Here is a 23382-nt window from a genome sequence, read left to right as displayed (position 1 = left end):
ATGTGCTATTTCCATGAAAAAGACTTGATCTCATTTTCATTTTTCATGAGAAGGGAGCATTCATTCATTGTGAAGTCTATTATTGCCTAATTTCTTAGTTTGAGGATTCAAAATTTTTCTTAGTGGTCAGCTGTTTGTGATAGCTCTTCATATCAATGAAATCTTTCCAATCTACATAACTCGTGATTTTGTACTACCTTTTTTATTCTATTGAAGGTCATATGTTCACCTTTGGTCGAAATTAGAAGACTCAAAACTACGTTCTTTCACGAGGTGAAGTATTTTTGTGTGTTATGTTGATGAAAATTTCAACCACTGCCAGTGTTTGTTTTTTTTTTTCACGTAGGTATTTTTTAAATAACATGATCCTCACATATCCCCAAGAGATCACATAGATCTATCCAGGGAATTTATTAATTTTAGTAGACATCCATGCCCGAACTGGGATTTGAACCCAGACCTGCACCCTCTTTTTAAGGAAAGATTTCGTATTCCACATTTGACACCATGGCACGTCGCATACTGCAGGTTTGCAACCTCATAATCTAGGCCTGTAGTATTTTTAATTGACATATTTCCTCTTCATCTTTTAATGTCAAAAGTGATAAAAGTAACTGTTTAACTACATTTTATTTTTAACAAACACTCATAATTTCAAATCAATGAATCTGGTTATTTTATATAAGAGAGGGGGGAAAAATATATCATGGGTTCGAAATCAGCTTAAGAAAATGGTTCTTTTTGAAGTACATTGTATTTTGCATTCTTATATTTTTAACAATTATAAACACAGAATGATAAGCAATACATGAATGCAAAGGAAAAATATATGCTTGTTTCACAAATGTTCTGTGTGCCTTCCTTCAGTCATAAGTATATTGTCAAGACAATGTATGAAAAATTCCTGCCAAACACATTCTAATGTGCCATTGGTTACTGCTTCAAAAACAATTTATTTAACTATTTGTTTTGAACTGGTTTTGCAGGTGGGGAGACGAAAATTTTTGACCAAGGGGAGAATGTCAGTTGGAGTATTGTCCCCGTACTCTTACAATCGGAGCATGAAATACTCAAAAGTGAATTTAAGAAAAGGAGGCGAATGAAGGAAAAAATTATTGCTAAGGAAATGGACATCAGTTAACAGTTCTGGATAAAGGAGGGTTGGAAAATCGAGGTTTCACTGTAATAATTATTTTGCTTGATTTGTCTTGTCTGTGCAAAAAGGAAAGCTTTCAAGCTCTATTTCTTGTTGCATGCGTAAGTTGAATGATTTTTAGATTTAATGTAACTGTATCAGTACAATATATACTATGTTTCTAAAAATCTCCTTTTTTGAGTTTAGATACAATTTCCAGTGAAAGTTTAGTCAATTGCATTTAGGGGACCAACAAAAAATGAAATAAGAAAAAAAAAGTCAACCAAAACTTCTATGAAACTTACAGAAAGCTTGGCATTACACGTGAAACACCCTGTGTAGGAATTTCAAATTTGACAATTCATTATTCAGTGAGAGGGGGCCATTCAAGTATTACGTAAGCAGATTTTCAACTATTTTTGACACCCTTTGTCAGCAAGACACTGATCCCCCTCCCCCTGTCAGCAAAATTTCGTCAGCAGCTTAGATTATTTCATATCTTCAAAAAGGGGTGGTTGATGATGTAAGCAACCGTCAAACCCCCCTTGTCAACAAATCAGAAATCATCCCCCCCCCCCGATGCTGACGTAATACTTGAATGACCCCCATAGGCGAAGATAGACTTGAAAGTCTGGGGGCATAATGATAATGTCAATTCATATACATCAGATCAGTCAACTCGCCCTTTGATGCTGGCGGGGGGGGGGTTTATAATGCAACTTATATAAAAATTCCAGTTGAATGTCGTGAATATTCAGAGACATACACGATATCATGAGCTGTAATTTAAGTTATTGGCTGAGAGTACCTAGATGATAAGAGATTTTCCACTGATTGGTATTTAGATTTTGTTATTTGATTAGTTCAGAAAATTACAGCCGATGATACTGCCCACGTATGTCTTTCTGAATTTTTGCGACATTCAACTTGAATTTTTATTTAAGTTGCATTATATATCTGACGCCCAAATTATGAAAAAAATAAAATCTATTTTCTGTGCTTGCACGATTAAGAATCATTGCATTCGATTAAGAAAATGCTTGTATCTCTTGAGTAGTAAATTATCACATTCTAAATTCCTACACAGGGTATCTTGTGTAGTACCAATTTTTCTATGAATTTCATAAAAATTGGTTGTGAAAACTGCATGGGATATAAGCAAAAAACATGAGATGAAAATTAGATTTTTTTTAGAAAACATGAATATACACGCTATTCTCATAAAAATACACACATGTAATTACACAAAGATAGTACAATATTTTGTGAGAGTTACAAATCATTTGCAGTTTTTATGATACAGGGTTGATCAAAAACCAATTTTTTTTTTCTGTCCCTAAATGCACTAGTGACTAAATTTTCACTGAAAATTGTGATTACAAGCATAGGGTTCACGTGACCAAAATTTCAGAACAATTTGTCCAGTATTTTTCTAGAAATTTGAGAAAATGTCTACATTCTGAAAAGGACACTTTTGGAAACAGCGTATATCATAGTTTTTGGATATAAAAATAATTAAAATTGGACATTTACACAAGTTTCAGTTTATTTTGAGAGTATTTTTTTTTTTTTTTTTTTGTAATAGAACAATTTTTTTTTAAATTTTTTTTTGCTGTTATGTAATAGGTCTATAGCTTTCTAAGTTTTACTGCATGTGTTTACTGCATTGTGAATATCTTTGCGTGGGATTATATATTCTCTTATTAGCTGCTTGTTTGTGCTTGATTTTTAATCCTATTGCATGCTCAAACTTGTTATGAACCTATTGAATTTGTTTATGCAGACTTCTTCGCAATGGAAGAAATGGCCTCTTCAAATTCGAAATAGGTATCTGAACGTTTTGAAACAAAACCTGTATAGTTTACATAGGTTAAGATTAGCGGTAAGTTATGAAGGTTGTGAAGAACTCTTATAACAGCTAATGTTTCCAGTCCTCTTGTAAATTTACCCATCGTAAACACTTTAACAGTACCTTGTCAGCTTAGTTTTTAATCTTTGCTTTTCACCTGAAGCTATATTCCCATAATTCGCTTGACTAGTTAATATTTAACAATTTCTTAGTTTCTATCATCTAACTTGAATTTATTTTTACTTCGATTTTGAGATTGATTACATTTTACATGTCTTTTGTGTTTGTAATTTATCAGTGGTTGTAAAACCATGTTGATATATAAGTTAAGCAAAGTATAATAGCCAGTGCATCATGTGGATTATAGCTGATCTTGCTACAGCTGATCCAGTCATTTAGGTATTTCTAGCATTAAAACATACCATTATTGGTTGAGCAACACTTTCCAAAACATTGTAACATAAAAAATGTATAGGCAGTACAGTCAAGATGCCTCATTTGGTTCAAATTTTTTTACTGCTGCAGGAGCAATTCTCAGAATTACAATCCTCATGCTATGTTATAATTGCTGTATTGAATTTGTTACAATCCTAATCTAAAATCTATAGGGATTGTTGCACTGACCTGATGTGATTTCTGGAATCGCCTTTGCTTTTTGTTGGTCGCTTCGGTTTCGGCTACTCTATTTTGTGCCAGATGGGTATGCCGGTCCATCCTTATATAATTTAAAAGTGTCCTTTTGTCATATAACACAAATTTCACAATTAATTTGAAATCATTACCCAAATAACTTGCGCACTTCCAAAACACCATTCCTATCGAACACTTCGGCTTTGTGCAAGGGGTGTGGTGGTGTCAATCTGTCATTCACAAGAAACTTTGACTAATGAAATAAAAGAAGGAAAAAGTTGAATGTCATAAATTTATTGAACACATATAAACCAACTAAGATGCTCGCCTAAAGTACCGAAGGATGTTTAGAGGTGTCGCGAGTTCGATACCCGGTTCGTCCTTGTCAGAAAACTTTCCTGACACAGGGGTACAACAAAAAAACGGCGACTTGACTGCAGCAAAAAATTGCTACCGCAGGGAGTCCCCCATCGAGATGTTAGCGCGCCAACCTCTCGATGAGTATAAAAAACAAGCCTGCCGTTCGGAATCGTCGATAAATTGTAGGTCCCGGTCTAATTAGCCCTCGTGTGCAGAAAATGACCGTGGTGCGACAAAAATGATGATCAAATGATATAAACCAACTTGAAAGGTACTGATAACAGGATGGACCAGATGCATTTCTTAAGGAATGGCAAGATGAGGAATATCTTTGGGTACTGAATGGCATCGCCGCAACAGTTACGTATTATGCACTGAAAAAATCACTTGTATCAGTGAGATTTACACAAAACAAACATATTTCTGGTGCTGTGCATATAATTATGCTCTAAGAAAAGTTGTAAAATTATTCTTAGTTTGTTTTTAAAGCTACACCAGTGTTCATACAAGTATGTATAAATATCGAGCTGCAATCACTTGAGTGCTTTTGTATTGCCTTGTATTTTCTTTATGCTAAAATAATAAACTTTTAATAAAATATAATTTAAGGCTTTAAAAAAAGTAGTCTTTTATAAATATCATGGTCCCATATGGGGGGGGGGGAGAGGGCGCTGTGTTGGTCGAGTGGTCATAGTGATGGACTTGCATCGCGAGGACCAGAGTTCAAACCTTACTGGTGCCACAATAGTGGTCAGCTGAAGTGAGTCGATCTCGCCACAAAGCAACAGGCCTACAACAGTACAATTATTCAATCATTACATTTCTCTCATAGTTAGAATTGATGGCAGATGACAACACTACACATAAAAAGCATTACTTAGAAACAAACTTCACATCAGGTTTACTGCATGTACATGCACATCCCAAACATGTACCAATTTGTTAGATATTATTTTGTACCGCAGAAAAATATGGATGAGGTGTGTGTATGGTTCAGTAGTCTTTCAAATATTGGTGACTGTACATGATTTTCAGTTGGCAGAAATACGAGACCAGATAGTTAAATTATTGTACTAACTTACACCTGACTGAATGAATGAACGCCAGGGTCTCCGCCACCAGACTTATCCCGTTGCCGAGATCTCTTCCAGCCCAGCTTCGTGGCAGATTCTGGAACAAAGTGAGTGCACCTAACAGTCTGAGTGTGTAGCTGGTGTTGTGCTTGACATTTCAGTGCTGGCATCTATACTTCAAATTGTGAGTGAAGTGTAATGATTGAATATTTGTTACGTTGTAGGCCTGCTGCTCTCGGTGGCGAGACTTTTTAATGGGGAGATCGGCTCGCATTCGCGCCTTGAAGTTGGGAACCACAGAAAACCAACTTCAGCTGACCACTACTGTGGCGCCGGTGGGGTTCGAACCCGGATCCTCGCATCGCAAGTCCGTCACCATGACCACTCAACCACCACAGCGGCACTTACACCTGACTGTGTAAGAAAATTAAAACCATACAAAATTAATTTAAACTTGACATTTATTAAAAAATTTCAAAATATAAACTATTTCAATTTTAAAAACAAATTTTACTTGTGTTTATGTGACACTGGGAAAATGTAATAGCACTCCAGCTATTGCATCTTGGATAGTCATGTATCTTTGTACTGACACTGGTGTTGCCGCTAAAAGATACCCTTTACAAAAAATTGTAAAATCAAGACCAGCATATAATTATATTCAGTGCCACATGGCTATACTTCATTGAGTAGTTATCTCAGAGGCAGCAAAACCTGAGTTATGGGAATTAGATTTCATATATATGTCATTGTATGTGCTCAAAAATCATGGTAATGGTAGTAAGAAATAGTAATGGTTAGAGTAGACTAAATTAGAAATTGTGATGAATGTTTTTTTTAATGTCCTCAACGCGTATAACCTATAAAAAAATTAGCCTACTGTTTTCAAATAAAGGAAAAATTCTATTTTACAGAATATATTAAAGAACATTATTTCAGACCACAAAGTAGAAAAGAAAGAGCAAGCAACCAAAAAATAATGGCTTAATTCAAATATGCATTGGCTGAAACTATTGTTAAAACTTCATGTGTGCTCCTTTACTGGAGAAGTGCATAACATCTCGTATGCAATACGTCATCTTTGAAGCATGTACATAAAAGAATATACAGAACTCTGAAGATCAATAATTTTTGTCAAGCCTAAAAAGTTTTCTAAAATTTTTTCTTGTATACTCATGATTCCCCACCCCCATTTTCCCACCATGGGCAGTAATCTATTGGCATAAATTCAGGTGACTGAAATGGGCAAGCAAATACAAAATATTGGGATATAGCTGGGCTATTTTCATAAAATTGGCCTAAATTGTGTCTCCAGAAATTTTTTTTTATGTTAAACATATTTAGAATAGAACTTTTTTTGGCCACTTTCTATTTAAACTGAAGAGCCAAAAAAACTGGTACAGGCATGCGTAATAATAAATTCCCCCAAAGCAGAATATGTCAAAATCTGCTATGTACGTCGCAGAACAATTAGTGCTACCACAGAACAATCTAGAAGAATTTTACAAAAAGCGCCAAAAACACTATTATGGGGATTATGCAGAACATTTCTACTCAGCCGAGGGCTCGTTACAGAACAATTCTGCAAAAACAAGTCCCAAACATTCTGCTTTGGGGATTCCCTCTGCAACAAAATATTGTTGTAGAGGGAATCCCCAATTTTTTTTCTCATTGGGCATTTTGTCTGTTGTGGCATTGTATTTTTTAAATCTTGTGTTATAGAATTGCTTATAGTCTAATTTTAAACTCCTCTCCATAGTGATAGCCTTTACAGATAAATCCTTCTGCAACAATATTTTTTGTGATTTTGAAACTATCACAATATATTTTTTTATATTTTGCTCAAAATGGCCTTGTGAATTAAATTTTATTCGTCACTTATTTTCGTTTTTCTGAGGGCGGCTAATAGCATTAGTATTTTGCACCAGATCATCGAAAGTGTTAATGAAGTTGTTGGCATTGCTACTTTCTGTGTAAGACACAAAAATGCAATGTATGTAACTGAATTTTTATCAATCTACGAAGCAATTATAATTTTTTGTGGCTAATAAATAATAAAAGGACACTTTCTGGTGGTAGTAACAATGCCAATTTTGATTACTGGATGGGCCAGACTAGTGCACAACCAGATTATCGAGAATCTACTGTACATTAAAACAATCTAAAATGTGTTCTTTGCTGTTTATTAAATCATCATAGAAAAATGATTGAAGTAATTACTAATTTGTTTTTTGAAATAAATATTACATCCTTATTGCCCCCTGGCAGTCGAGTGGATAATGTGCAGATTTGGATTCAAATCCCGGTTCAGGCATGGATGCCTACTAACACTAACAAATTCCCCGAATAGATTATATGGATCTCTTGGGAGTATGTGAGGATCGCATTAAATAAAAGGATAGTTGGCTCAGGGGCAAACTGAGGACAAATTGGCTGATTTTTAAATTTTGAATTTACAAATCAGCCAAGGAAATTTATGTACTAGAATGTGTTTTTAAAACAGCCTATGCTCTGCTAAGGAGAAATGCTTTCCCAAAAAAGCTGAACAACAGGGAATGTGGTGAGGCATAATATGGTGCCTTAAAAGTGCTGGGAATTAGTCATGTCCTGTGTCTGTAAAAAATGCTGAGGGATGTACATAACATTTTAACCTTTGCTAAAAGATATGAGATTAAGTAAAACACAGGCATCTTTGCAGTAGAATTTGTAGGTGAAAAAAAGCTTAGAGATGCAGCTTTGCAACGCATGAAGATATTATCTCCCAGACCTTGAAATAACATTATTCAACCCTATCTGCTTGCCAGGTCAGGGTTTTCATGGTCCTTACAAACTCATTAAAAAGTCCTAACTTTTTATTTCCTTCTCTGGTATGGCCTTCATAACTCCTTACTTTTTACAGCCACTCCTGAAAGTTTTTTTTCCTCTGAAGGGATCAGCAGATCCAGGGAGGGGCGAGGGGATGATCCCCAAAGAGCCTTCAAACAATAAGTGATGGGACGAAGAGCTTTCTCTAAGCCCCTCCAAGCAAGCATAACTCCAGTTACCTCACATTTTTTCTTTATTAATTTTTAATTTTTTTCTCAAATTTCCGTTTTGCTAAAATTTGTGTACTCAAAGAAGTTCGACCTTGAGCTTTCTTCTGCTGGTAAGGGTGAAGGAATAAAGAGGCCATAGTCAGAGGAAGATTGATTATATTCCCGCCAAGGTTCTATAGGGATTCCATGCGATTTGGCCGTCACTCTGCCTTTTTGCTGCAACTCATCCATACATACCCCTAGCTCCTAGGGGCACATGTGTAATTTTTTTGCAAGGGAGAGGGGCAAATGTACACCCTCTAGTTTTTTTGATAACACACAATAAAGCACAAGCTCTCGAATAAGATCGTTTTTTCTAGCCCTTGTTTCTCTTTTTTCTTTTTTTGGCTTCAGTCCTGAAATATGCAAGCTTGAGGTGGACTAAAAAATGACTGGATCTTCAAAAAAAAAATCTTCAAATAAAAGCTATTTTTGGTAAGTGAAAATTTTAAAGTTTTAGAGGTGGGTTAAGAAAATTAATTCTGTTAGTTTTGTAGCACATCTGGGGTTTTCCCATGGAATGAAGCTGCATTCGTTTGCAGCCTTACTGATAATGACATTAACAGGGCCCTCTCTCAAGGCGAGGCTAACAGGGCTCAGGATGATTCACATTATTTTTTTGATTTTTCACTTTACAAATTCACTATAACGAAATGTAAAAGTATGAAATCTCGGCAAAGAGCAAAGACCCCCCCCCCACCTCAACGAAAAAACACCTAGCTTAAAAGCCCTGCTGCAGAACGTGAGCATTTGAACGATGAAAATATAGGTCTCGGCCCTATATATATCTAATAATTTAAAGCCTTTATAATTTGAAATCTATCAAGTGCAAATAAATAAGTACCTTGATTAAATGTTATAAGTGGATCCCACTTAACGTTTTACGAAAACTGTCATAAAAGGTTGCAAGTGGAAAAATGCTTTAAATGGCAAATATTATGGAGTATTACTGAAAGATTGGACCACATGGAAATGAATCGTATTATAAGGGGTGATCAAATGAAAAGGTACGAAACGACACGGTGGGTACAAATGTAGACTTTATTCAAAATATACACCATAGGCCTGAGCACAACGATCCCACTGATGAACAAGCCGCAGGATTCCTTGTTCCCAGAATTCCTGTGGCCGTGACGAGACCCAGTTCTTCACAGCGTCCTTGAGTACGTCGTCCGAGTTGAAGCGCTTGCCTTTCAGGTGTTTCTTCAGTGGACCAAACACATGGAAATCGCAGGGCGACATGTCCGGACTGTAGGGCGGATGGTCCAACGGCTCCCACTTGAACTTGGCCAGTTCCATGTGTGTGACTTTGGAGATGTGTGGACGTGCGTTATCATGGAGCAGAACCATACCCTTCGTGAGCAGCCCTGTCTTTTGTTCTCGATGGACCTGCGTAGGCTTCGGAGTGTCTCACAGTACACATCAGAGTTAATGGTTTTTCTGTGCTTGAGGAATTCCACAAGTAGCAGACCTTGAACGTCGAAAAAGACGGTGAGCAACACCTTGCCTGCTGACGGCACGGCTTTGAACTTTTTAGGGGGAGGTGACGACGCATGCTTCCACTGCATGCTGTCCCGCTTTGTCTCTGGCTCGTAGTGATGGCACCAGGTCTCATCACCTGTGACGATCCGCTCCATGAAAGCGGTGTCTTCCTGATACCGAAACAGATGTTGCAGTGCTAGCCCCATACGCAGTTCCTTTTGCTGGTCGGTGAACTGCTTCGGAACCCAAGCGGCGCACACCTTCCGATATCGCAACCTGTCGTAAACAATTGTCCACACGGTTCCATAGCTGACATCCACCTTCACCGCCAACATTCGCAATGTGTCACGCCGATCACTTCTCACTAGGTCGTCCACCATGTCGATGAGATCGCTCGTGATGACAGTGTTTGCCTGGCCTGGTCTCGGGTCATCACCCACACTCTCACGGCCTGCACGAAAACGGGCACTCCATTTTCTGACAGACTTGTCAGAGACACATTTCTCCCCGTAAACTGTCACCATCCGGCGATGAATAAGCATCTTGGTGTCCCTTGTAATTTTAAAGGACAGGTAAAATGTTGAAATTCCCTCCCCCCCCCCCAGTTCAGCGCTCGGGGCACCAAACCCGCCTACTCCTCCCAAGTTTTGTCCCTGAGGAACGTCATAAGTGGAATCCACTATATAAAATTGATTATGTGTTGTAGGATGTTCTGAGGGAATTAAATTTAACCACATAATCTTTTCAGACAAAAAATCTGAAAATTAATATTGTGCACTTGGTAATCTGCAAATCATTCCATTTTGCATGAAAGTAAGCTTTTGTTATTTAATGTATCTGTGGCGGGAAAACATGTTTTTGAGTAAATTTGTGAGTACCATAGTCTGCACAAAATTGAAAAAAAAATTATTTTAAACTGTGCAATTAGAATTTCATTAGGAAGTTTTTGCTCTTAAATTTTTCTTAATTATGCATACAAATTAGTACCCACATATTTTATTGAAATATGCGCCAATTATTTCTTGTTATCAAAAACAGTCTATACTTTTCTATAACTTTTCAATGTTTTAATATTCAGTCAGAAGTGCATTTCTGGTTTTGCCGCCCTTCTTTCACTCTAGTCTAATTTTCTTTTGACTATTTTCCATTAATTCTCCATTCCGTGCTATAGCCTGCTTGCCCCTCACTCCTGCAAGTACACCTGTGTTAAATCCACTCTTTTAGTCATTTACATGATTGCACCCTGTTTTGGTCACTCACGTGTTTGGTACTGGTTTTGGTCACTTGATTATTTTACACACACTCTAGGCAATGCTGTCTTAACACATTCCCCTGTGGGCCTCAAATGCAGAGGGGCCTCGTGAAAACTATACCAGGTTTAAATTTTCAAAAGTAAACATGTCTCCCCAGGTAGAGGGCCTCAGAAAAATCACTTTATGCAAAGACCCAGGATACACTTCAGAGGTTTTACTCGAGGCCACTCACTGAACTAGTCCCTCATTCTTTAGGTCACTCATTTGGTCATTCACATGCTTACTCATGCTCCAAGTCACTCTTTTGATCACTCACGTGCTTGCAAACTCTCTAGGTCACCCTTTTGGTCACTCACTGTCTAGGCAGAGATGGATTTATTGAGGGTTATAAAAATTTCACAGCCGTTCTCCCATTTTTTTACTTTTCTTGGCCACTCACTCCTTGTAAAAAATTTTTTTTTTTTTTTTTTTTTGACAAAATAAAGTGTTCCAGACTCTGCCACAAAGCTGGGCTTGAAGAGATCTCTGCAACGAGATAAGTTCAGTGGCAAAGTTCTGGCATTCATTCGGCCACTCACTTTTCAAACTTGCCGACCTTCTAAACTTGCCGCCCTGGGTTATAGCCCACTTAGTCCTCCTGTAAGTAGGACATCGTCTTCAGTAGCAGGGCATGCGGATGGTTAAAATCTGAGTGTTAAAAAAAAGAGGGAAAAAACAAAATATCAGCAACACACAAAAAAAAAAAGCAAAAAAGGGGAGATTGAATTGAATATTTCTGGAACTAATAGAGATATGAATTATTGGTACAGTAGACTCTCGCTAATTTGGCACATACCACACCAGGGTGGGCTAGGTTACTAAAAATCGCAGAATTACTTCAAGTTGATTGAAAAAAGCCCATTTAAAGCTCTATTAAATAACAAATTTCTGCTCATAAACATGTGTGCACTGATATGTTTTCCCCTTCTATGCTCGAAGAAAATCTGCCTTAAAACACCGGATTATACTGGAAGGTTTATTGAGTCTATTTCTATACTTAGTAGCATGGGAAACTTTATTTGAAGACAAAGAATATGGGATTCTGATGCAAAAATTTTCATAAATCGAGTGTACAAAGCTGGAAATTTTTAATGATTTTTTAAATTTTGTTTGAAAATTATGAGACAAATGAAGTTAAAGGTATTATATTTGTAAATACAGGCATGTCATAAATGGGTGTTTTACTGCAGTGTTTCTTTTCATTTTAAGAGAGGATGCAAGTTTGGTGCGTTATAAAATTGTTCACAGAAAGACAAATTAACTGTCTAGAACAGTTTCCTAATTTTTTTTGTCCCATCACCCCCTTCAGAAATTTTTTCTCCCATCGCCTCCAACAATATAACCCATAGTATTCTATGTTATACCCATAGTTTCTACTGTCCCCTGGAACATTCCATCGCCCACATTGGGAATCGTGGTCTAGAATGCGAGTCCCCAAAGCAGAATATTTAACACTGTTCTGCGACGAGCCCTCAGCTGACTGGAAATGTTCTGTGGTAAAAATCCCCATACATGTAATAGTTTTTTTTTTTGCACTTTTCTTAAAATTCTTCCAAATTGTTCTGCAGCAGCATTAATTGTCTGCGACGTACGTCACAGATTTTGGCACATTCTGCTTTGGGGAATGTAAGTAACTGAAAGAATACTGCTTAATATTACCTACACAAATTGCCAAGTCTTTAAAGCATATATGTGAGCACAAAAAGTTGCTGGAGTGAGCGTAGCTCGGCTATGGACGTTTGAGTTTCCAACAGTGGTTCCCAACCTTTTCAGTGTAAACACCAAGCAGATCATGGGTAAATACTGAACAAGATATTGAGCAAAACAAGGTATTGAGTCCACAGAGGGACCATCTTAGAGTCCCCCATAGATGGAAAGTCCTTTTGTCGAGTCCAGTGGCGAGTAATGACATGATATGAATCAGTACGAGCCAAGCAGAGCCCCACGTGGATCTGCGTAGCCGGTCACTTGTCGCACTCAACTTGTCGCGCTCAACTCGTCGCGGTGCCAATTCGTCGGGACGTCAATTTATCGCAGAGTCAACTCGTCACGCGATCTGTATGTAGGTTTTTTGTTTCATACGTGAAAAAATAAACATGAAGAAAAGTTTTTTTCCATCAAGAAATGCACACAGTTTACTAATTTTTTTTTTTCTCATTTCGAACAAAATCATCGAAATTAAATCGAAATTAAAATTGCAATTGATATTAATGTTTTATTATTCAATTATTGTAAATGTTAAAAAAATCATTTTTTCTATGATAAAATTTTAAAATTCTGTAAAAAAATGTCGGTGTTTATGATATTCCCCAAATTACAGTACAGCGGAGGCTCTCTTTAAGTGTAAACTTGTATCTGTCCCATGTGGACTCGAGACTCCCACCAACATTAACCACTACAGTATCTCCACAAGAACCTGAAATAATTAATAATTTAATTTAATTAATATTTCATTTTCACCGGATAAGCCACACTTGTCGCTTTCTCTCAAGATTTCCATTACTCGTAGCGAGGGGAGTTGGGGCGCACACCGAGATGATAAATTGCGATCACATACATTTTCAAAATTTAATTTGCAGCGGATAAGTTGCTCAAGTTAAAAACTCAAAAAATCCAACGAATAAAGTTCATAGGTTACATTCGAGCAAATGCAACCGATAATCTTATTGGTTGAATTTTTCAAGTTTTATAAAAGGACTTTTAGAACACTTTCATAGTGTAATGCTGGCCTTAGATATATTGCCGGTAAAAAATTCCTCAAAGATGTATTCTCTACATGGCAGATATATTCAATAGTGAATTAGGGCCATTCAAGTATTACGTAAGCAGATTTTCAGCCATTTTTGACCCCCCCCCTTGTCAGTAAAAATCAGCAAAACACTGACCCCCATCCCCTCCCCTGTCAGCAAAATTTCACCAGCAGCTTAGAATATTTCGTATCTTCAAAAAGGGGTGGTTGATGACGTAAGCGACCTTCAAACCTCCCCTTCCCCCCGCCATCAAAAGTCAACAAATCCGAAACTCCCTCCCCGATCCTGACGTAATACTTGAATGACCCCTTAGGCAAATTGTGCTTTGGGATGGACATTGATCCTAATTTATCATCTTGGTGTGTTCCCGCAACACCCCTCGCTGCGAGAAATGGAGATCCCGCCAGAAAGCGGGAGTGTGGCTTATACCGTGAAAATTGAATTTTGAGAATTTGTTTTATCGTAATTTATCATCTTGGTGTGTTCCCCCAACGCCCCTCGCAGTGAGAACTGGAGATCCCGCCAGAAAGCGGGAAGTGTGGCATGAATACCATGAAAACTGAATTTTGAAAATTTATTTGATCGGCGTACTGACTCTGCGAAAAATTTGTACCGCGACGAACTGATTCTGCGACAAATTTGTACCGCGACGAACTGACTATGCGACAAATTTGTACTGCGACGAGTTTGTAGCACGACGAATTGACGCTGCGACGAATTGACCTAGACCCGTGGATCTGCCGCCAAATAAATAGAATTTATTCTAGATAGAGGTCTCTATCGAATGAGACAGACCACACCTGGGGTCACTAATATAAGTATAAACAAAGCTCATTTGACCAGTCCCAGCACCAGCATGTAAAGTTTGAATAGGGAACGCATCTACCCTGCGCTGTACTGAAACCAAAACTGCCTTATGTACATGTGAGAGCACAAGCTGCGAGGTATAGGTTCAGCTTTTTTTCTGATAGCATGTGGACATTTAAAGTTTGAGCAGTCACATACATTTTTCGCAAGCGCAGTGTGACCAGTTACGGGTAAGGGGGCTGTCATTGTGTGTGCCTAGTACATATTTATTTGATAAGTACTTTGTTTTTGTGCGTCAAGGCCATGGCCCCCACAAGGGCGGGGCTGACAGGGCTCTAGCCTTGAGGCCAAGGACGATTCTCATTTTTTGTTTTTCCACGCTATAAATTAACTATAAAGGCACCCCTGAGAAGTCTGGTCTGGGGTCCACCAGAGTCTTCAGCCTGGGGGCCTTGCTCTAGGATGCGGAGGATATGGTCAGGGTTTTGGATAATTTTTTTTCTTCAAATATTTGAGGATTGTCTCTATTAAACAAGGTTTCTGGTATCCGAGTTGGCTCAGTAGTCATTTTCTCTAGTTGACAGAGATCCTTATTTTATTCATATTATTTTGCCTAATTGTTATCAAAATGTCACAGAGAAGCATTTAATATACTTTCACAGGGATCAAAAAATTTATACTGAAAGTATCTACCTATTTTGACTTGAAAAACTGGAAAAAATATTTATGGAATACATACGAAGATGAATTTTTATTTGTGCACATTGTTTTATTCAGTTAACTGTGAGCTTTAATTTTTATCAAGCGAAGGAAGTAGGATTCTAGAAGCATTTTAAAATAATTTTTCACATGCTTTTGATATTCTGCTCTTTTCATCTGCAAAGTATTCATTTAATTGTACAATTGCACTTGATACTGTTGATAAATATTTTTTAGCTGGTAATGTGCATCAGAATTCCTTACAATGTTTATAAATATAACACTATATGTTATTCAGTCTGCCCCTCAAACTTTTTTGTTTACAGCAGTGGCATCGGAACTGGAGGGTGCACCCACAGTTATGTATATCATGTTTCCGAGCACCCCCAGATTTCATTGAGAAGAAAAAATGTACTACATAAAACTGAAGACGAGCACCCACGGATCTGTAGGAACCTACATTCCTTGTTTTTCAGTATTTTTGCAATTCATTAGTTGCAACATAATTTGTTGCAAACCAATTTTTTACATAAGTGTTGCTTATTGAAAAAACAATTTTTATGAATTTTAATTTAGTTTTAATTTTTGTTAATACCTTCAATTTTTCATTAATTTTAATGAATTTTAATTTTAAATTATTCACGTTTTAAATAATTTTAATTACTAATTATTTTTTAAATATTAATTTTTATATTTTAAGTATGTTTGGCACCTGCAGGCACTAGATTGGGCCTCACCGATCTACACCTTCACTGTAAAAAATCGCCCCCTCCCCAACACATCATTCTGGATCCGTGCCTGTAAGGGATGATCCTTCTTTTAGAATAGGCATTATACCAAATATTTGGAATTTAAAGAAATATTCTCACAATATTTTATGGAAAAAAAGAAAATAGCATAGACAGAATTATAAGACACCTACTGATTTTTAAGGGAAAAGTAAAATAAAATTCAAATTACATATAAATTTACCAAAATTAAAATAAATATTTTGTACAACCACCTCTTTTGCTAATCAAAACAAAAGTGTGATTTGGCATGGATTCAACCAAATTAATGAGAGTCACAAGAGACATCATTCCAAGCTTGTGATATGGCAGTTTATAGATGTTTGATGCAAGAAAATTGCCTCCTACCTGCACATACTGATCTGCAAAGGATGTCCCACAAGTTTTGCATGGGGTTAAGGCCTTGGGAACGAGCCGGTCATGAAAGAACATTTATGTTTTCTTGCTTGAACCACTGCTTTGTGTGACCTGACACATGAATTTGACGCATTATCTTGTTGGAATATGCAATATTCGCCACAAAGAACTTCTTTGTATATACCAAGTTGCTCCTGCAAAAGTTTTACTTAGCTTTTTGAATTTATCCTCGAGGGGGTAGAAAAACGACACCAGTCTTTCCTTGGGCAGAAAATGTTCCCCAAACCATCACTGAACCACCACCCATTTGATGGCTCATTAATTGCGGCATTGCAGACCACAAAACATGCCAATATGAATGGAAACCATCTGGACCATCAAGATTGTTTTTTTTTTTTTCATTTGAGAACAGAGCAGAATACCGCTGAGTCCAAGGCATGGTACGTTTTGCGAGAGTCAAATGATCCTGTTTGTGTTTCAAAGTAAAAGGAGGGTTTTCTTGATTTTTATGAATTTGATGATACTTGTAGAGATTAAAGCTCTAGAAATTGTTCGCTGTGAGCATCGAAGTTGTGAGGCAAATTTTACATTTCTGGATGACATTTTGCTCCTTAATGCTAGAGCACAAACATTATGCTTTGATGGGGCAGACAAGCATAAGCATGGGGTGTGCCCAGATCGGTTTTTCTTAAATTATATTCCACGGTTTAAAAAATTTGTGACGGCACATCAAGAACATCCAATTTCATTTGCTATATAAGTTTTAGAAACACTGGTGCCACGCAATAGCAAAATTTTACGAATTTCACTATTTTGCAGCTCTGTACCCTGTCATTTTTTTTACTGATGAGGTACTTGAGAAGAGGGAATATTTTTATTAGTTTGTTATCAAAGTGATGTGAAAAAAATGATTTGCATAAAGTAATGCAGTGCTGCACTTGTAAAATGGTAGATAGATAGAACCGCTCACAGCCCCAGACTGATGCAAAGCACCTTACTTCCGTTACCTCAAAAGAGGCAGAGTTGTGTTGGAAGTTGTAAAATGGGGGAAATGAAAATGTCTTATATTTCTGTCCCATTAATTTTTTTACTGGAATTCACAAAAATATTAAAATATCAAACTATTTCTTGGACGTCTTTGTAATTTCACTCACAATTGTTGACCGATACATGTACTTAAGTTTCATTATTGTGGAAATATTCCTCTAGAGTACCAAAGGATGTTTAGAGGTGTTGATAGTTTGATATCCGGTTCGTCCTTGTCAGAAAACTTTCCTGACACGGGTACAACAAAAAACGGCGACTTGACCGCAGCAAAAAATTGCTACCGCAGGGAGTCCCCCCCCCCCCCATCGAGGGGGTTAGTGCACAAACCTATCGATGAGTATAAAAAACAAGCCTGCCATTCGGAATTGCCAATAAATTGTAGGTCCCGGTCTAATTAGCCCTCGTGTGCAGAAAATGACAGTGGTGCGACAAAAATGATCAATGATCAAAGGAAATATTCTTTGTTTTTTCCGCAAATATTTTTAGCGTTTTATAATTGTCTTGCACTGTAGAACATCCAATGGTTCTGTGGGGAGGGTCATTAGCAAAGCAATCATTTCAGGGGTCCTTTGTGAATCTTATTGATTTTTGTTTGACATTGGCTTCCACTGTTGCAAATTTTGCAGAGTTAAATCCCGTCTGGGACCCCACTAAAAATCTGTAAATTGGGTCTCGGGTCCTTGGTTAGGGGCCCTGGATTTTATTCCTTGGATAAATGATTACAAATGAAAATTTTTCTTTACCCTCCCAGGGAGATGTCAGACAGGCTTCCAGGTCGGGGTTCCCATGGGGAAGTTGACAAGTTTTATTTTGGGGGGGGGGGGTCCTTGATGGATCTCATTGGGTTTTTGTTACTTTAGCAGAGTAAAAAATTTGCTAAAGCGGAAGCCCTATAAATCCCCTTGCAGGGCCCACCAAAAATCTGCTTATTGGCTCCCCGCTGCTTGGATTTTATTCATTAGTAAAATGAATATGAATTAGAATTTTTCGTGGCCCTCATGGGGAGAAGAGTGCAACAGGGCCTCCTTATTTTTCATTTTGGAAATTTTTGGTAATAAAGTAACTATTCCTCTGGAGGTGGCAGTAGCATACAAGGAATTGTTCTCTTGTATCCATGTGGAATAGACCAAGAATCTGCACAACATGTCTGTCATAGGCACCACCATTAAATATTGCTATGATATAATTATAGCCTGCCAGGGAGTGTGGACGAAAAAAAGTTGCTCCTGTAGAAAAGTAGCAATATGATTTAGCTAGGCTAACCATATGTCCTTGATAAAAATTCAGGAAATCGAGTTTCATATGAAACATGAATTATCACCAAAAACATTGTCAAAGGCACTGTAAGTTGCCAATCATAGTCAAATAGAATTGCTAAAGATAAATGAAGTTGCTAATTAAGCCAAAAAATTTTCCAATAGTTTGAAATTGCCAATTATTGTTAAAATTGCTTAAATGTCCCTAATAATACCCAAAAAAATTCCCTCGGGGAAATAGAGGGCTACTGCAAGTTTTGCAAGTGATTCTCCAAAAAAATGTTTGACAAACACGTGTCACAAATATAGGCCTATTCATATGACTATAATTACGATAGCCATAATTATCATAATCTATAAATCATGAAAATAATTTTAGTTGATTTTTCATTAGGAATAAAAATTCAAACAAGCCTCGTTGAAAATATGGGAGGAAACAAATGTTCTCTTAAACGCTTGGAACGGCTAAAATTATGCAAATGTCTGGTAAAATAAGTCTCTTATGGTCACCCCTAAATATACACGTTTTTGGTCCATGAACGGCAGAAATAGTGTATATCTGGCCCCTGGACTTGAAAGGTTTTGCATTCCCATCGTATGTCACATCCAACCCGCATGACTGGTTAAAAGGTATAGAAGTAGAGGGAGCATTCATTCCTTCCGACCGGGTGCTCAGAGTGAGATACATGACTTATATTAGCAAAGCTGCTATATTTGGCAGTTATTTTATGGGATTTGTAATTTGGTAAGTTTGTGTTTGGTACCCCTTACATCAGACATTTGGGCCTCAGAGCTTTTTGTTGTGGCCTGCTGATTATTTTCTGAAAATAATTTGAAAACAATGAAACATGATTAATTCTAGAATTAATGAAAGAAATAATTTTGGAATTATAATGAAAGAAATAATTTTGGAATTATAATGAAAGAAATAATTTTGGAATTATAATGAAAGAAATAATTTTGGAATTATAATGAAAGAAATAATTTTGGAATTATAATGAAAGAAATAATTTTGGAATTATAATGAAAGAAATAATTTTGGAATTATAATGAAAGAAATAATTTTGGAATTATAATGAAAGAAATAATTTTGGAATTATAATGAAAGAAATAATTTATGAAAATTCAGAATTTTTGAATTTACTTTTTTTTATAATTTTTCAGAAGTTTTTTTTAACCAAAAAATATTTTTCTTTTGTTACATGATACATGAGATTTCCCACAATCATAATGATAAATTTTTAAGTGGATAAAGTTAGTTTGTATCAATTGAAAAGTGTTTAATTACACTAATTTAATCTTTTCTTTTTTTAATTTGTTTTAAACTGATCAGATACGTCGGGTAACCAGTTGCCACATACAAAAATCATGTACAATTTGGTTAAAAATCAGAAGAGCAGTTAAAAATAGGTTGAGAACGTGCATCTGAACTATTGTAGTTTGTAGAAAATTTAGTCTCCAAGAGGAACGTGAATGTACTTGCAAAACACACAGATTAAAATGTTAATTTGCGCTTCTGAATAAAAACTTATTTATAAAACCACTTTATTGAACTAAATTTCAGTATTTGTGTTAAAAAATTAGATTGTGCAGCTTATTTAGCAGAAAAATGTAATTTAAAGAATGCACCATTGCATGGCAAACTTTAATAACTTGTTCATTGTTTTTATATTTTCTGATAAATTTTTTTTATTCACGTGAAAGATTATTCGCTCCCCCCCCCCCCCCGACATGCTTTCCATAACAAGCATAGGTAGAGCATGGAAGCACCATTATTAACCAAAACGCCAGTAAACAGACAGCAGTTTTGAAAGGCTATGGTAAGCACATGGGAAAATCACTGGGACAGGAAAGATAGTTTATAGTTCGCATGACCTAGACGGTCCGAACCAGAAAAATACTGTTTCCCTCTGTCTACTTCTATACCTCCTAAAGTTGAGTCTCTCTTATTCGGGTAGTGATAAGATCAAAGATGTAAAACACACTTCTCAATGAAACATGTTTTCAATTCCCTCTGGCCTATATAAAAAGGTAGAGTATTTCTTTTCTGGGTTTATTGTTCTAAGAGTTGGGGGGGGAGAAGGCATGTGATCGAGAGAAATCAAAAGAAATTTTTCATGAAAGAAATATCTGCCAGCAAAGAAGGTTAAATAAAAGTTTAATTATGTACAAAGATTTACAAATGAGCGGGGTCAATAAGATACTTCCCTAACGTACCAAAGGATGTTTAGAGGTGTTGCGAGTTCGATATCTAGTTCGTCCTTGTCAGAAAACTTTTCTGACACAGAGGTACAACAGAAATGGTGACATGACCACAGAAAAAGATTGCTACCGTAGGGAGTCCTGCAACTAGGGGTTAATGCACCAACCCCCCGGTGAGTATAAAAAAGACTGCCGTTCGGAATCGACAAAAAATTATAGGTCACTGTGTAATTAGCCCTCGTGTGGAGAAAAAATGACAGTGGTGCGACAAAAATGATCCAAGATTTACAAACTATGAAATTTGAATTTAAGTTCATGTGCAGTGATTATTATACAGAAGATAAACATTAAATAATTTTCATATTAGTATATTTTAATTTTATTTCTTTACAGGGGAAAAGTCTGGATATTACTCACAAGGTTTATTTTGATATAGCTGTTGGAAATGCTGAACCAAAAACAATTGTTTTAGGGTTGTTTGGTAAAACAGTTCCAAAAACTGTAAAAAATTTCCTTGCATTTGCTGGTGATGGTTATAAAGGCTATAAGTATGAAGGCAGTAAATTTCATAGAGTGATAAGAGAGTTCATGATACAGGGTAAGAATATGCTATTCTTGTGCATGTGAGTGTATTAATATTTTATCAATTGCATCTAAGGCAGATGTCAGACAAACATGATTATCACAGTATGGGAAAGTTCACGCAATGCACCAGTAGTGGTGACACACATGAGCAATTTTTTTGCACAGGAACCAGTTTTATAATAGAAAAAACATCCCGTCCGTAAAGTGCTGTTTAATGTTTTTGCACCCATGATCATCTGGCAACTCCAACTAATTCTTAACCCCCCAAAGCATGTATGAAAAATCCCGTTATGTGAAATAACTCATGTGGCATCTGCCTTCGAGTGCTTGAAATATATATGTTGTAAAGAAATCAACATAGAGTGTATAACTGTTGAGGGCAGTATCACAAACATATTAAATATTAAAACAAAAATACATATACACAAATACTGAAACATTAATGTTGTGAACCACAATAATTAACTTTTAATTTCAAATTTTAAAGCTTCTCAATGTTTTACAGATCATTAATGAAGTATAATTAAAGTTTTAAACAGATAATTCAATTGTGTTTTTGTGCCGAGATTGAATCAAATCAAATTTATCATTGTGAAACAAAAAATTTCACAAATATAAAAGAATAGAATATCGTAATGTGAAATAGATGAAATGCCCCCCCCCCCCCCACACACACACACAAAAATGGACTTGCCGAGGTAAGCAGTTAGTACCTTGGTCACTGGCTCCTTTGCGGCTAAGGGACGGCCAAGAGGCACTACATTTTACATGCACTAATACATATTTTAAAGGGGTCCCCCCCTGCTCAAGAATTATGATCCCTCAGGAAACTAATGCTTGAACCGTTACACATGCAAAGCTGCAAAGAAAATGAGTGAAAATTACTTCTACATTAAAAGAAAAAGCTCTAATTTGATTAGTTATTTGAAGGGTGGGAATGAAATGATATCTACATTTATATATATGCATTTTAATGTTTAGGTGCCATCGGTATACACAGAAGTCGTGGTGTACCAGTTTTAATCATGTACATGAAAAAGTGGTAAGCAAGATATGATGCAAAAGCAAAGAAAAATGTTTCTCTATGATTAAAATGAGAATAATTCTGTCTCTGTGATTTCGAAAGTTTAAATATTTTAGTGGAGCAAATGGTGCTCGTAACAGTTTATTTTTTTTTAGAGATTTATATTGTCAGTTTTTTTATAAAATAAACATTTTTACCCCTGAGACTTCTTAAGTTGTTGCTTGAACATCAAACATTAAAAGCCATGCAAATCCATATTTTTGATATAGTGAAACAAATTAACTTGCTGAGAAATATTTTTCTTAAGGGATTAAACTCTTTAATTAAATTAACTATGAAAATAGTTGAAAATGTTCCTCTCTTCTCTAATAATAAACCAAATATGAGATTTAATCAAAATTTTGTTGGCCCTGTGATGTGGAACAAACTCTGTAAATAGTCTGTTATCAATAGTTTACCGATTTTCAGGAACCATTTAAAAATCTGGTACATTAATGGAAATAAACTTACAAATTAGTGAAAATATCAGACATCAATATGTGTTTTTGGTCTTTTTAATATTTTATATTCATTATTTTTAAAAAATTTTGTTATGAACTAAACAAATAGGTTTAAAAAAATCTTGTCTATAATATATTAATCTTAGAGTTTATAGCCAAACATTGCAGTAGGAACCAGTCTGGGTATATGCAGTCGAACCTCGATTTAATGGCACCATTTGTTTTATAAAATTCTAGTGCCATAAGTTAGGTTAATTTTCTATTTGATATAACACCTGTATGTGTAGAAGATTTGTTCATTTAAAATTTCTGGTGCTAAATATAATTCTGGATTCGTACTATAACACCGGTTTGTGACTGTAGCTGCCCTTTTTTCTCATTGGTAGCTCAACAACACTCACATGACAGAAGTTGCAAATAAGTTTTTTTTTAAACCATTGGTTCATGTGTGAATTGCCTGTTTATCTGAATG

General features: G+C 36.2%; 1 protein-coding gene across 3 annotated transcripts in view; it reads left to right on the top strand.

The window, feature by feature from the left end:
* LOC149073980 (peptidyl-prolyl cis-trans isomerase B-like) overlaps positions 1-23382 on the top strand; it is a 40970-nt gene that overhangs the window by 5578 nt on the left and 12010 nt on the right. Inside the window, exons 2-3 of one of the 3 annotated variants that reach the window (XM_089246857.1) lie at positions 2919-3017; positions 21195-21399. In XM_089246857.1, the coding sequence (XP_089102983.1) occupies positions 2919-3017; positions 21195-21399 (304 nt within the window). Of the gene's footprint in view, positions 1-216; positions 274-2918; positions 3018-21194; positions 21400-23382 lie in introns of all 3 variants that reach the window. The other 2 variants (XM_089246858.1, XM_089246859.1) reach the window with 2 other exon arrangements.

The sequence above is a fragment of the Pholcus phalangioides genome, unplaced genomic scaffold (assembly GCF_987345545.1).
Source record: "Pholcus phalangioides strain wild (caught in Gottingen) unplaced genomic scaffold, Ppha-v1.0 ptg000017l_1, whole genome shotgun sequence".
In the NCBI taxonomy this organism is placed as follows: Eukaryota; Metazoa; Arthropoda; class Arachnida; order Araneae; family Pholcidae; genus Pholcus; species Pholcus phalangioides.
The sequence above is the reverse complement of the archived record's forward strand: the minus strand, read 5'-3'. Positions and strand labels throughout refer to the sequence as shown.